This window comes from Dendrobates tinctorius, unplaced genomic scaffold (assembly GCF_039654945.1).
Source record: "Dendrobates tinctorius isolate UK_male_01 unplaced genomic scaffold, ASM3965494v1 ptg000063l, whole genome shotgun sequence".
NCBI lineage: Eukaryota > Metazoa > Chordata > Amphibia > Anura > Dendrobatidae > Dendrobates > Dendrobates tinctorius.
This window is the reverse complement of record NW_027361731.1, coordinates 30,332,125-30,348,590: the sequence shown is the minus strand read 5'-3', so window position 1 is coordinate 30,348,590 and position 16,466 is coordinate 30,332,125. Positions and strand designations below refer to the sequence as shown.

At 48.3% G+C, this 16,466-nt stretch overlaps 2 protein-coding genes across 3 annotated transcripts in view; one reads left to right on the top strand and one right to left on the bottom strand.

The window, feature by feature from the left end:
- LOC141094071 (allergin-1-like) overlaps positions 1 to 15,859 on the bottom strand; it is an 87,659-nt gene extending 71,800 nt beyond the window's left edge. For both annotated transcript variants that reach the window (XM_073579784.1, XM_073579785.1), the window contains exon 1: positions 15,771 to 15,859. In XM_073579784.1, coding sequence (XP_073435885.1) covers positions 15,771 to 15,813 — 43 coding nt within the window. In that variant the 5' untranslated portion in view covers positions 15,814 to 15,859. The remainder of the gene's footprint in view (positions 1 to 15,770) is intronic.
- LOC141094072 (allergin-1-like) overlaps positions 1 to 16,466 on the top strand; it is a 92,114-nt gene that overhangs the window by 40,590 nt on the left and 35,058 nt on the right. The gene's annotated exons all lie outside the window — the stretch shown is intronic.

Genomic DNA, 16,466 nt, shown 5'->3' with positions numbered 1-16,466 from the left:
CACAACTCATCATGCTCCGATACGGCAGAGAAATAGCGGTATAGTACAATGAAAAATACCTCACTTTTTACATCTCATGACGAGGCCCATCTATTTCTCCATACAGAATCATTGGTCCCATATAATGTTTGAAACAGTATATGATGAGCTCCACATAATGCTACAGTATATGTTGGTCCCCATGGATGAAGCTCCACTGTGTTATGGGCCCAAATAATGCTCCAAACATAATGGGCCCCATTTCTAATGCTCTAGTGTATAATGGGCCCTGTAAATGCTGCTCCAGTGTCTGATGTCCACCTTTGGAATGTTCCAGTGTATGGTGGGCCCCATCTATCATTCTCCAGAGTATAGTGCTCCCCAAAAATTGCTGTCCCAACATCGAAAACAATCAAATAAGTCTCCTCGCTAGGGAATCCCTGTACTAGTCTGGACTCCATCTTCCATCTCACTGCACAGTATTTCAACCTTGCAAGTGCTGTGATCCTGAGCAAGCAGGGGGGGCCCACTCGTTGGCGACGGCACTGGCACAGGGCCCCTGATAGTACGGTGGTGTGTCTGATGGCGGGTGGGCCGAACCTGCACTTTCATCTGCAGCTTCCTCTTTGTCACCGTGTAAGATGGAACTGTATATGGGAAGGGTAACCTGAGTTTCATCAGGGTCAGATTCAGGCCGTGTAGCGTGCGAGGGGAATGTAGTGGTCTGGGTCAATGTACCAGCAGATTCATCGAGCAGTGGCTGGGCATCAGTGCACTTGTGTCGCCCCCAGGAGTACGGTCGCCACAGTGGCATTACCTTCCTCCTAGGGAGTGTGATGTCATGCTTGGGAGCAACGAAGGATCTCTCTAGCAGGTTAACTGATTGGGCGGCGTTATTCCCACGAGTCATGACCCTCCAAACAGCGTTCATGAAGGCAAAGTGTTTGTTTTACGTGGGCAGTATGGTTGCAAAGCTGAACCTTAAAGGAATGTCCAGAAGGGCACCACCAGGAGTGGAGCCTACGGTTAAATTCGACTCCACCTGGGAAACCTCAACCATGCCAGCTACAGAACAGATGCACACATTGCAAGCTTAATTCCGTTAACGAACGAGACTCCGTCATGCCCCGCGGTCCGAGTCCGGCTTACTAGAGGGACACGTGAGGCTCTGGCACATGAGATTGGCCAATAACTGGTGTGTCATGCCCTTACATGTCCGTGGCTGCATGTGCGCTACACTGAAAAGGCCAGCGTTTGTCGCTTACAGGTGCAGGTAACCCGATGAACAACGTTAGTGATGGGGATCACTGATTACAATTATTACCCGCGAACAATGATTTCCCAGTAAGTGCAGGTCAACCGCAGTTCCGGAATTAGGCCTAACCGTCATTCCTGAAAAAATGAAAAACTTACGTGTGCAAACCACAGGTGCTGTAGCTTCCTTAACAGCTCGCCAGCCGTTCTCACGCCCAGTATGGATTACACGTGATTGCACAAAGGTGAGAAAGGGTACCGTATCCCCGGATAACATGTATGGATAGCGTACACATTCAAAATATATGTCTATACATCAGGAGGCAGGCTCAGACGGTGTCAGGCACAGTATGGATTTGACGGCCCAGACTACACAGCGGAGGAGCAGGGAGAGGTAAAGATTGCAAATGCTGGGGCCCTGCCCAAGCAAGGGGGGCCCACTCGGCGTCGGTACTGGCACTGGGCCCCTCATAGTACGGTGGTGTGTCTGACGGCGGGTGTGCACCACCACCGTCAGAGACACTTGATTGCACTATGAAGGACCCTGTACCAGTGCCCGCGCCCAAGAGTCGGCCTACCCACCTGTCCAGGGCAACGGCACTCGCACGGTGTCGTGCGCTAGGTGGTGACCCCGGCCATGGGGGGGGAGGCAGCACAGTTAGGGAGTTTTAGAAAGTGGCATATGTTGATGTTGGACATTCAGCTGATGCAAAAGGTGAAATAGGTCAAGTCCCAGGAAGAGGTGGACCAAAGCAAGCCATTTTTCTGTCACCCTATGTGTCATCAGAGGAAGATGGGACAAAATCCTTGGAAACCCATGCGTGGTTCATTTTAATGAAGGTTAGATCATCCACATTTTGGGTTGACAGACGGGTCCTTTTTTCTGTCAGGATTGATCCAGCTGCACTGAAGACTCTTTCCGATAGCACACTTGCAGCTGGGCAAGCGAGCTCCTGTAAGGCATATTGTGCCAATTCAGGCCAGGTGTCCAGTTTAGCGGCCCAATAGTCAAAGGGGAATGACCTGTGTGGGAGAACATCGATATGGGAGGAAAAGTAGTTTGTAACCATAGTTGACAACTGCTGTCTCCTGTCACTTTCCATCGATGCAGTATTACCAGTTGTGTGAGCGGTACTTGAAAAATCAGTCCACAACATTGTCATGAAACCCCTGTCTCCAACGCCACTTCTGCTGTGTGCACCATGAACACCTCTGCCAAGCTGCCCCCGGCCCGTACGGCTCGTGTGAGAACCATCACCGCTGCTGTGTGCTGGGAATGCCTCAAGCAACCGATTTACCAGAGTTGCTTGTTTATTAGCCAATATTAGGTCAAGGTTCTCCTGTGGCATGATGTTTTGTAATTTGCCTTTATAGCGTGGATCCAGGATGCTGGCCAACCAGTAGTCGTCATCGTTCATCATTTTGGCAATGCGGGGGTCCCTTTTTAGGATCCGCAAGGCATAATCTGACATGTGGGCCAATGTTCCCGGTGTCAATGATGCACTGCGAGTGCTGGTTGGAGGAGCACTTTCTGGCAAATCCACATCCCTCCAGTCACGCACAAACCCTGTACCAGACCTTGCCACGCCAACATTTTCACTTGCCCCACGAGATGCATCCTCCTCCCCTAAGTAATCATCCCCATCATCCTCCTCCTCCTCCTCCTCTTCTTCCTCCACCTCGTCCAGGAGAGGTCCTTGAGCAGACAATGGCTGAATGTCATCAAGGATTCCCTCCTCCTCTTCCTCCTCATCAACATTGGCTGCAGACGCCTGCTCCTTAAGGTGCGTCAAAGTTTGCATGAGCAGACGCATAAGTGGGATGCTCATGCTTAGGATGGCGTCGTCTGCGCTTACCAGCCGTGTGCATTCCTCAAAACACTGAAGGACTTTACAGAGGTCTTTCAGCTTTGACCACTGCACACCTGTCAACTCCATGTCTGCTCTCAAAGTGCCTGGCCGTGTATCCTCCCACAAATGCATTATGGCCTGCCTCTGCTCGCACAGCCGCTCCACCATGTGCAGGGTGGAGTTCCACCTTGTTGCAATGTCGATAATGAGGCGGTGGTTGGGAAGGTGGAGCAATCGCTGCAGCTTCTGCATACGAACAGAGTGTACAGGCGACTGGCGGATGTGCGCGCACAGTCTTCGCACCTTCTGGAGCAGGGCTGTTAACTCCGGATAATTTTTGAGGAAGCACTGCACCACCAGGTTCAAGGTGTGAGCCAAGCAAGGTATATGGCTGAGTTTTGAAAGGGCTATGGCTGCCACAAAATTACGGCCGTTATCACTAACTACCTTGCCTGCCTCAAGATGTACACTGCCCAGCCATGACTCAGTTTGTCGCTTCAAGTACTCGGCCAGCACCTCGGCGGTGTGTCTGTCGCCCAAACACATCATCTGCAACACAGCCTGCTGACGCTTTCCACTAGCTGCTCGATAGGGGGACACCTCGTGTGCAACAGTGGCAGCTGCAGATGGAGTGCTCGTACGACTGCGCTCTGTGGACGAGCTTTCGCTTCTGGAGGAGGAGGAGGAGGGTCGAACGCCTACAGCCAACTGTTTCCTATACCGTGGGCTAGGCAGCACTGTCCCACCACCGCTGTCCCCTGTGGACCCTGCATCCACCACATTAACCCAGTGCGCAGTGATGGACACGTAACGGCCCTGGCCATGCCGACTGGACCATGCACCAGTTGTGAGGTGCACCTTTCCACTCACTGACTGCTTGAGTGCATGGACAATGCGGTCTTTCACATGATGGTGGAGGGCTGGGATGGCTTTGCGAGAGAAGAAGTGGCGACTGGGTAGGTCATAGCGTGGTACTGCATAGGCCATGAGTTCGCGGAAAGCTGCGCTTTCCACCAACCGAAAGGGCATCATCTCAAACGAGATTAGTTTGGCAATGTGGGCGTTCAAACCCAGTGTACGCGGATGAGAGACTGAGTACTTTCTTGACCTACTCATAGTGTCTGGGAGGGTGAGCTGGACTTGAGAGCTGCATATGGTGGAAGTAGCGGTGGACAGGGCGGACTGAGAGAGGGTTGATGATGGTGATGGAGTTGGTGTTCTTTCTGATGGCCTAGAATCAGTCTTTCGTTGATATAACAGTGGGATTCCCTGACTGCTGTGGCCTTGCAACGACACCTCAACATTTGCTGCTGTGCTAACCGGTGGGCTTACAGTGGGGGAACCAATGTAGCGTTGCTGACTACCTTCGTTGTGATCAGTTGCACATGTGGCACTTGAGGTTTGGTGTTGTGTCCACGCTTGCAAGTGCATGCTGGTTAAATGTCTAAGCATGCAACTGGTATTCAAATTTTTCAGATTTTTCCCTCGTCTAAAGGTCTTTGCGCACTTCTTACAGATAACCTTGGCCTGATCATGAGGATTTTGTTCAAAAAAGTGCCACACTGCACTCTTCCTACTTTGGCAGACATTTTGCGGCCTAGCACGCTGTGATCTTTTGACCCTCTGGACAAGCTGTCCAGCAACTCTTTTGATGTTTGGAACCTGTCTTTGGAGTGCTCCGGGCCTACCAGATAACAGCTGTTGCGATGTCGATGTCTGCTGTGGATGCTCCTCATCTGAGCTATTGGAAGCAGCACCCTCTTCCCCCAATGGATGCCAATCTGGGTCAACAACTGGGTCATCCATCACCTCCTCTTCTATGTCATGTGCACCTTCCTCTGTGTCACCGTGTATGGTGGTATAGTGTGCGGGAAGGGGCACCTGAGTCTCATCAGGGTCAGAATCTGGCTCTGTACACTGCGAGGACAATGTAGTGCTCTGAGTGAATGTACCAGCAGAATCATCCATCAGCGGCTGTGCATCAGTGCACTCCATGTCAGATTCATCTTGGCCTGGGTAATTCACCATTTCACTTGATAATCCAGGCATGGTATGTGAAAACAGCTCCATGGAGTAATCAGTAGTATGGCCTGCGTCATCCTTCAATCTTGGTTGGGGTGAAGGACACAAGGAAAGGTGTGGTTCATGAACATGAGCCTCCAATGACGACTCAGTGCTTTTACTTTTTACAACTTCAGAAGAGGAGGCGATAGAGCTGGAGGCTGAGTCAGCAATGTAAGACAAAACTTTTTCCTGATGCTCTGGCTTTAAAAGCGGTTTGCCAACTCCTAGAAAACTAAGCGTTCGAGGCCTTATGTAGCCAGACGATGACGCAGGCTCAACACCTCCTGCATTCGGTCCTATTTTGCTCTTGCCACTACCATCAGATCCACCACCAACACCATCATTACCAGCTGCCAACCCCCGCCCAATTCCACGGCCTCTTCCACCAGCCTTCCTCATTTTTGGTAGAAATGTAGACAAAATCCAACAAACTATATAGTAATGTAAAACAAGGTACAAGGTGTCTATAGGACAGGGGAGATTTTGAATTTCTGCAGACACTTGTGGACACTGGACACTTTTGGATTGTGTGAGGCCCACTGATATCTGAGCGCTATGTGACAGGCTCGATGGCACAGCTGTGACCAAAGTGACTAGAGGATAAGGGAGATTTTGAATCTCTGCACACACTTTTGGACACTGGACACTTTTGGATCGTGTGAGGCCCAATGAATATCTGAGCGCTATGTGACAGGCTCGATGGCACAGCTGTGACCAAAGTGACTAGAGGATAAGGGAGATTTTGAATCTCTGCACACACTTTTGGACACTGGACACTTTTGGATTGTGTGAGGCCCAATGAATATCTGAGCGCTATGTGACAGGCTCGATGGCACAGCTGTGACCAAAGTGACTAGAGGATAAGGGAGATTTTGAATCTCTGCACACACTTTTGGACACTGGACACTTTTGGATTGTGTGAGGCCCAATGAATATCTGAGCGCTATGTGACAGGCTCGATGGCACAGCTGTGACCAAAGTGACTAGAGGATAAGGGAGATTTTGAATCTCTGCACACACTTTTGGACACTGGACACTTTTGGATTGTGTGAGGCCCAATGAATATCTGAGCGCTATGTGACAGGCTCGATGGCACAGCTGTGACTAAAGTGACTAGAGGATAAGGGAGATTTTGAATCTCTGCACACACTTTTGGACACTGGACACTTTTGGATTGTGTGAGGCCCAATGAATATCTGAGCGCTATGTGACAGGCTCGATGGCACAGCTGTGACCAAAGTGACTAGAGGATAAGGGAGATTTTGAATCTCTGCACACACTTTTGGACACTGGACACTTTTGGATTGTGTGAGGCCCAATGAATATCTGAGCGCTATGTGACAGGCTCGATGGCACAGCTGTGACCAAAGTGACTAGAGGATAAGGGAGATTTTGAATTTCTGCAGACACTTTTGGACACTGGACACTTTTGGATTGTGTGAGGCCCAATGAATATCTGAGCGCTATGTGACAGGCTCGATGGCACAGCTGTGACCAAAGTGACTAGAGGATAAGGGAGATTTTGAATCTCTGCACACACTTTTGGACACTGGACACTTTTGGATTGTGTGAGGCCCAATGAATATCTGAGCGCTATGTGACAGGCTCGATGGCACAGCTGTGACCAAAGTGACTAGAGGATAAGGGAGATTTTGAATCTCTGCACACACTTTTGGACACTGGACACTTTTGGATTGTGTGAGGCCCAATGAATATCTGAGCGCTATGTGACAGGCTCGATGGCACAGCTGTGACCAAAGTGACTAGAGGATAAGGGAGATTTTGAATCTCTGCACACACTTTTGGACACTGGACACTTTTGGATTGTGTGAGGCCCAATGAATATCTGAGCGCTATGTGACAGGCTCGATGGCACAGCTGTGACCAAAGTGACTAGAGGATAAGGGAGATTTTGAATCTCTGCACACACTTTTGGACACTGGACACTTTTGGATTGTGTGAGGCCCAATGAATATCTGAGCGCTATGTGACAGGCTCGATGGCACAGCTGTGACCAAAGTGACTAGAGGATAAGGGAGATTTTGAATTTCTGCAGACACTTTTGGACACTGGACACTTTTGGATTGTGTGAGGCCCAATGAATATCTGAGCGCTATGTGACAGGCTCGATGGCACAGCTGTGACCAAAGTGACTAGAGGATAAGGGAGATTTTGAATCTCTGCACACACTTTTGGACACTGGACACTTTTGGATTGTGTGAGGCCCAATGAATATCTGAGCGCTATGTGACAGGCTCGATGGCACAGCTGTGACCAAAGTGACTAGAGGATAAGGGAGATTTTGAATCTCTGCACACACTTTTGGACACTGGACACTTTTGGATTGTGTGAGGCCCAATGAATATCTGAGCACTATGTGACAGGCTCGATGGCACAGCTGTGACCAAAGTGACTAGAGGATAAGGGAGATTTTGAATCTCTGCACACACTTTTGGACACTGGACACTTTTGGATTGTGTGAGGCCCAATGAATATCTGAGCGCTATGTGACAGGCTCAATGGCACAGCTGTGACCAAAGTGACTAGAGGATAAGGGAGATTTTGAATCTCTGCACACACTTTTGGACACTGGACACTTTTGGATTGTGTGAGGCCCAATGAATATCTGAGCGCTATGTGACAGGCTCGATGGCACAGCTGTGACCAAAGTGACTAGAGGATAAGGGAGATTTTGAATCTCTGCACACACTTTTGGACACTGGACACTTTTGGATCGTGTGAGGCCCAATGAATATCTGAGCGCTATGTGACAGGCTCGATGGCACAGCTGTGACCAAAGTGACTAGAGGATAAGGGAGATTTTGAATTTCTGCAGACACTTTTGGACACTGGACACTTTTGGATTGTGTGAGGCCCAATGAATATCTGAGCGCTATGTGACAGGCTCGATGGCACAGCTGTGACCAAAGTGACTAGAGGATAAGGGAGATTTTGAATTTCTGCAGACACTTTTGGACACTGGACACTTTTGGATTGTGTGAGGCCCAATGAATATCTGAGCGCTATGTGACAGGCTCGATGGCACAGCTGTGACCAAAGTGACTAGAGGATAAGGGAGATTTTGAATCTCTGCACACACTTTTGGACACTGGACACTTTTGGATTGTGTGAGGCCCAATGAATATCTGAGCGCTATGTGACAGGCTCGATGGCACAGCTGTGACCTAAGTGACTAGAGGATAAGGGAGATTTTGAATCTCTGCACACACTTTTGGACACTGGACACTTTTGGATTGTGTGAGGCCCAATGAATATCTGAGCGCTATGTGACAGGCTCGATGGCACAGCTGTGACCAAAGTGACTAGAGGATAAGGGAGATTTTGAATCTCTGCACACACTTTTGGACACTGGACACTTTTGGATTGTGTGAGGCCCAATGAATATCTGAGCGCTATGTGACAGGCTCGATGGCACAGCTGTGACCAAAGTGACTAGAGGATAAGGGAGATTTTGAATTTCTGCAGACACTTTTGGACACTGGACACTTTTGGATTGTGTGAGGCCCAATGAATATCTGAGCGCTATGTGACAGGCTCGATGGCACAGCTGTGACCAAAGTGACTAGAGGATAAGGGAGATTTTGAGACTTTGTTGGCAATATACATTATATTCTATACCCCATTACATTAGATATGTTGGTGTGTGCTATCTTTATTTCTTATTAGTCATTTTTCAATAAGGATGGTGTGAGATACTTTGTCAAATACTTTGCTGAAGTCAAGATATACTATATCTACAGCATTTCCCTGATCCACCCAGTCAGTGATTCTGTCATAGAAGGAAATTAAGTTAGTCTGACATGACTTATTAGTTACAAACTCATGCTGGCTCTGTTTAATCACTTCATTCTTATCCAGGTACTGACATACATGTTGTTTAATAATTTGCTCAAAGATCTTTCCTGGTATAGAAGTCAGACTCACCGGCCTGTAGTTCCCTGGGTCTTACCCAAGGTAGACAGATATTCTTCGATCTTTGGCAAGGGGTATGAGTCCTGTATGGTGCAAGCATTCAGCCATCATTAGTCCACACAGAACCTCAACGTCCCATCCCAGTTCCTCACTAGTACAATGGGTGCAGCTTAGCGGCTTTGATTCTCCCGTATCACTCCATTCCGCAAAATGTGCAGCAGCAAGTCTTTTAATTCTTGGTATATTTGAGTGGGGATCTGCAGATCTGTTTCTCGAATGGGGGCTGGTCCCCGTAGGAATCTCATGTTGAATGGCTTTAGTGCACCAGAAGTCATCATCATACTGAGCAAACACCACTTGATATCGTTGTTATAAATTTTCTATCTGCCCCACTTGTTCGGAGGTGAATTCCGTAAGGATTGCTTCCATCTGTTCCAGAAGATTGCGACCATCTCCAACTTCACCCCTGCTCTCCTTCACATTAAGAGACATGACAGAGTCCACTGGTCTCCTTTCACTGGATTCAATTCTATTGCATCGAACCTTGGGAAATCTTCCAGCATCATGTTAACTCGAGCTATCTCTTTTCAGGGATTAGCTGTAGACTAGATCCATTCAGATTGGCAGCCACCAGTCGAATTGTTGGTTCCTTTCTGGAGAGAGCAACATCTAGGAAGTGGGCCCTTCTGGTATAGTGGTCACCTGGGACACAGTGTCCATCAATCACTGGCTGAATTGTCCATTAAACTCATTCCAAGTGGCAGGCTTCTCAGAGATGAAATCTTCAGAGTCTTCATCCCGTCTCAGTGGTGTGGAGTCCCACGGTGTGTTTCTCAACCATGGGATGCGTTAGTTTAACAGACGCCCCTTCTTCTTTCTCGGTTAGGATAGTTCCGGGAGATGTGACCCCTTCCGCTACAAGTCCAGCATTCCACACCATGTTTATCTGATGGATAATGATTTTGGGTTGGCTGGGTACGGGGAGGGAGGTATTCCAGAGCCAACTTTTCCTCATACGGGGCCAGGCTTCATGGTGCCAGCGGGGGTTCCTCTAATACTGCATAATTCTCCTCTGATGTCCCGAATTTCTTGTTGTAACTCCCGGGCCCAGTCAGGCTCCATATTGGCTGATTGAGAGGTGGTCACTTCATGGCTCCGGACCATATCTGCTATCATAGGGGTCCTCTCGCTCTAGCACCCTTGTATCAGCCCCGACCCCTAGGAAGCTCATATTAATATTAGAGTATAGGCACTCCTTCAGAGTAAGTAAGGGTCTCTCAGGCCGGTAACCAGTTGATCCCTCAACACCTCGTTTAACGATCACAGCCCCTGGTATTATTCCTGTGTCTTCTTGGTGATATGGGCAGTCACTTCCTGCAAACCGTTTATATACTGGGCTTTGGTCTCACCACCTCCCTGGACCCTATAGAACAGGCACATGCGTAGGTTAGCTAGGTCAGTAGTGTCACTTTGCATGTCCTCTAAATTTCAGATTACTTTATCAACAGTGTCACTGTCATTTGACTGATGGAACCTAATGGTCTGTCATGTCTCTCTCTCTAGGATGAGTAGGGCTAACTCTGTCTGTAAGGTAGAGGCCATTGGATACATATGTAGCCTACTCCTGAGTCGCTCCACCCAGTCCCTTCAGCCTTTTCTATGGGTATCTGCATCATGGAAGTCACCTGACCTGGTGCTCCATCTAAACTTGTCCTTCTCTAAACACTTCCTCTTGTTATTAGTTCCGCAGGATCTTGATTGAACAGTAGATGGTTGTCTCCGATCACAAATGCCGGATGGCTCTGAGGAATTTCATCTTTCGCGACAAACCCTCTTATAGGACGATGGTGGAGGCCGGCCATGACAGTGTGTATAGCGACCTAGGCCCGTTATTGCAACTGGTCCAGTCTGATGAGCCAGAAGTCCATGAGATCGGAGATAAGTTGTATAGAGGAGACGATACAAAATCGATGCATGGCTTTTTGGTACAATAAATAATGGTGGCTAGGTATATCGTCCATTCAGCCTGAGCGCACAAAATTCTTTCGCAAAAGGCAACACAATCCAGGTGGTCTGATGTCTATTGTGCTGAACTTGGACAATTGTTTGCTGAGCACAAAAAGGAGAAGTGATGACGCAATGGTGGAAGTGTATGCAAAGCAGTGGACCAGGATGATGATGGGGCAGATGACAATCACAAGGCACTATTTAAGGGTTGCAGACTGGTTTCCAGAAAGATGATCTTGAGGAGAGGAAGGAGGACATCTGGAGCCGGGCTCATCTTGCTGCCACACATAGGCAGGAGATGCATGTACTCAGGATTTGTTGTGTGCCAGGATGTAAAAAGCTTATTTTCCAACAGCACAGTCTGCACAACGCAACAGATTACCGGTAATCATCCAGCAATGTGGGAAATAATCCCGAGAGGCGTGAAGAAGGATCACAATTGATGTGAAATGCGTCACTTATCTGCCCTATGTGTCTTGATCATATTTTTTTGGGATTATTCTATAAAGCCATTGATTATTTTATTAGGATCTTGGGAGCTGATTGGTGCAGAAATACTGCGTAAAATCAAAAGCACCAAATATTCATCGTGGGAACTGAGCTTTAAATGTCTCAGTTTACTCCAATAATTTATTTGCCAACGTTTAGTTAAAGTAGATTGGTGATTGAACAGGTAACAACAGCAGGTGCCAGGAGCGCCCCTGTATGTAGGAATCATGGGGCCCCATAGCAGAAGCACTAATTGGTTCCTCCCACAAAAAAAAAAAAATTGGCGGGGTCACAGAAGAGTATATCTGACAACTCTGAGACCCTAACAAAGTCATTTTACTCATATTGAAGTCCCTTAATGTTCCCCCATACTAAGGTAGCCCTTTCTTGGCCCCCATAAAGTATGGTGTCAATAAGGGTTCCCCCCATACAGAGTATGTTACCCTCACAGTGAATTCCTCCACATGCACAGTCTGGTGACCCTAATGTATACACCTTGCAAAGTAGGATGTCCCCACAGTCCCCCACACACAGTATAATGGCCCCCACATAGCCCTCCAAACAGTTTAATGGTTCCACATACCCCTTCTGTAACGCTCACTCCCTGACTAAATGGCGCGAGCGCGGATTGTGGCCCCACTGTGCCACAAACCAGACTACCCTGGAAGGGGCGTGACTATGCAGCTATGTTGGTGTTCACTGGAGCCTCTAGTGGTGAGGTCAGGCTTGTACAGCAGGTAGCTGCCAGGTACCACTCCAGGGTGCTGTCTGGCTGTAGCAGCTGATTCCACTGGGGGACTGAGCACTAATGACAGGTGCCGGCAAGTACAGATGGGCAAGTGGGCAAGACTGGCACGGCTGGCACTCTAGCAGGCAGGTGGGCTCGGCTGGCATTCTGGCAGGCGGGCGTGCACGGCGGGCACTCTGGCAGGCAGGCGGGTACGGCTGGCACTCTGGCAGGCAGGCACGGGTAGGATAAGAGAACAGGTAGGAACCAGTTCAGACTGGAGGCACCGGAACCATAGGACGTGGGACGGAAGCAGAGCAGAACCTCAAGGTGCGGAACAGGAGCAGAGCAGGACCGCAAGGTGCAGATGGGAATGGAGCAGAACCGCAAGGTGCGGAATGGGAGCGGAGCAGAACCACAAGGTGCGGAACGGGAGCGGGGCAGAGATGCAGGTTGTGGAGCGGGGAGCAGAGCCGTAGGGTGTGGAACAAAGCCGCAGGGTGCGGAGCGAAGAGCAGAACAGCAGGGTGCAGAGTGAAGAGCAGAGCAAAGCCACAGGGTGCGGAGCGAAGAGCAGAGCCGCAGGGTGCAGAGCAAAGAGCAGAGCCGCAGAGTGCAGAGCAAAGCAGAGCAGAAGGAGTAGACACAAGGCTACACACAGCTGAGTAGGGAAGGAAACAGACAGGGACACGAACAGGCACAAGAAACGGACTTAGTGCAGACAAAGATGGACACGGGAACAAATACAAGACAAAGGATACAGGCCTGGGCATGCAGCCCCCTGGGAGGGGGAACACAAGACACACAGAGCACAGAAACGGGTCAGGGTATGCAGCCTCCAGAGAGGTGAAACACAAGATACACAGAGCACAGAAACGGGTCTGGGTATGCAGCCCACAGAGAGGTGGAAAACAGGACAGGACCTGGCAACTCAGCAGCAAAGTACAGACCGACAGAGTTTGTTGCTCAGGCATCTTCCTATGGGTGGAGATGCCTTAAGTACCCGATACTTCTTGGCAATAGGCTGGGACCAAATTAGGGGTGTGTACTCTGTCTCTATAAGACTCAGGAAGTGCCGGCGTCACCGCCAAAAGCATACAGCCAGGAAGTATGCAGCAAGCAAGGACATGAGACCCACAGCATGGAGCAGGCAGAGGACAGAACTCACAGCATGGCCCGGAGTGGTAAATAAGATGGTGTATCTGCCTGATGGGAGATGGAAAGCCATGCAGTGATGCCAGCAGGGACGTTACACCTCCAAACAGTGTAATAGCCCCCATAGCCCTCCAAACAGTATAATACCCCCCATATAGCCCTCCAAATAGTATAATATCCCCCAAATAGCCATCCAAACAATATAATGGCCCCCACATAGCCCTTCAAACAGTATAATAGCCCTCACATTGCCCTCCAAAAAGTATAATGGCCCAGTGCAGCCTTCTATATAGTATGATGTCCCATCAAACAGTATAATGCCCCCCACAATAGCCTCATTGATTTAAAATAGAAAAATACTCATCTCCTCCCGTTTCCCTGCTGCTCCTGTCTCTATACTGTGCAATCTGTAGCTTTGCACAGCAGGTGCGATATAGGGATGTCACCGCGCCTGCTGCACTGAGAAGTCAGAGCTCATGTGCACAGGGAGAGTGATGGAAGAGGAACCTAATAGCCGCCGCGTGGGCTTCAAGTTTTTGAAGATTTGGAGAGTTTCTGCTTATTTTCTGCTCCAAAAACTCTTAAAAACCTTAACTTTTTTTTTTAAGTTATCCCCCTTCTCCTTCAAATAAAAATACAACTTAACCCAAATTGCTACATTGCATGATAGGTACACGCAGGTTCACGTCTGGAAATGAATATACAGAACCGATGTACGGCATGGTCATGGGGTTCACGGTGTACAGTCGATAAACGGTAAATAAAAAAACGTAAATGTGCCTGTTATATGAAAGGCTAAAAAAACAAACAATGATATTTTGTAAAAAACTAATGAAAACAAGAAAAATGTCTTAATTTCACCCCCAAAAGCAAGTATCTGCCTCAGGTTTTAACTTTCTGGATTATGAACATTTCTGATTGGTTTTCAAAAAATAAACTAAAATTGGCTTCCCTCCTGGTTACACACAAGCCTTAGTTTTAGGATTCTTCTTTACTAGTTCTTTACTAGCAAAATTAGTATTAGGTCCACACTTCTCGAGTGACACTGACTATGCAGGTCCAGCAACTCTCTATCACACTTACTATGCAGGTCCATCAACTGTCTATATGGCACACTGACTGTGCAGGTCCAGCACCTTCTGCCACAGGTACTTTGATTCTGCAGGTCCATCACCTCCTGATTCACAGAAACTCTGATTCTGCAGGTCCAACACTTCCTAATTCACAGGCACTTTGACTTTACAGGTTCAGCACCTTCCAATTTACAGATACTCTTATTCTGCAGGTCCAGCACCCCTCAATTTACATATACTCCAACTCTGCAGGTTTAGCACCCCCCAGTTCACAGATACTCTGACTCTGCAGTTCCAGCACCCCCCAATTCACAGATACTCTGACTCTGCAGATCTAGCACCCCCAATTTCATGGATACTCAGACTCTACAGGTCCAGCACTCCCCAATTCACAGATACTCTGACTCTGCAGGTCCAGCTTCCTCCAATTCACAGATACTCTGACTATGCAGTTCTAGCACCCCCCATTTCATGGATACTCAGACTCTGCAGGTCCAGCACTCCCCAATTCACAGATACTCTGACTCTGCAGGTCCAGCTTCCTCCAATTCACAGATACTCTGACTATGCAGTTCTAGCACCCCCCATTTCATGGATACTCAGACTCTGCAGGTCCAGCACTCCCCAATTCACAGATACTCTGACTCTGCAGGTCCAGCTTCCTCCAATTCACAGATACTCTGACTATGCAGGTCTAGCACCCCCCAATTCACAGACACTCTGACTCTGCAGTCCCAGCACCTCCAGACTCACAGGCACTTTGACTCTCTATGTCCAGCACCTCCTGATTCACTGTCACACTGAATCTGCAGGTCCGGCACTTCCCTACATTACTTGAATCTTTGGATTATTATTCCCAGACTGACTACCTCTCCCATGTTGCATGTGTTTTAGTTCATCATAATCAGATTAGTGCGCACCAACCTCCTATCCCTATGCCTTAAAGGCATAAAATGACTCTGCATGGCCGTCCCCCATTGTTTCTACTGCTTGTGATCTCTTCCCTGATTGCCTGCAATAGACTATGTGATCTGATAGCTGCTGGGAATATTGGCGACATTAGCCCACTCCTTGGGTCTTCAGCCATTTGTGACATAGATTCATGTAGATCAAGTTACAAACAGACACCTGCGACTGCCAGGAATTGGATCTGATCATCTCTGATACAGATATATCTGTACGTTTGTATATATGTCAAATTAACCCCTTACTGGCATAGTCTCACTCTTGGCATCTTACCTGCACAGAAAAGCAGCACACACAGCAGGTGGAGAGGCACCATCTCTGAATCTGAAGGGCATAGAGAGGAAGGCCGCTTCAAGGAGGAAGTGGCTGCTCTTCCCCTTCATATGTGGTGAAATCCTTCAGAAAGTTCATTTTCGTCTTGTCTTGCAATAAATGGGTACGTGTTATAACCACATGACAACCATGGATGATCCAGAGCCTACTGTGACCACCAGGGCGGTGTGTGATCAGCAGTGTATAATTACCAGTTCAGTGTCCAAAAATTATCCTACAATGTAAGATCTCCTGCACAGTGTGAGAATGATTGGGATTGATATAGTCTATTTTTCCCTGTTATCAGCCAGTGCACATGAGATTCATCACAATAGACTCATTGTCCTGGCCATTGTGATTGCATTCAAGTGTAGGGTTGACATTTCCAAAAAATTGTCCTACAATGTATGATCTCCTGTAATCAGGTTCTGAAGCCAATAAATATAGTCAATTGCTCTCTGTTATCAACCAGGGCACATGGCATTCATCACAATAGACTCATCGTCCTGGCCATCGGGGTTGCGTTAAAGTGTGGGGTTGACATTTCCAAAAAAATGTGATTTATGTTGTTTTGTCCCTCCACTAGATGGCAAAGTCGTTCCATTCTTCCAGATGGGGCGGAGTGTTTTTTTTTCTGTCTTACCCATATGAAGATGG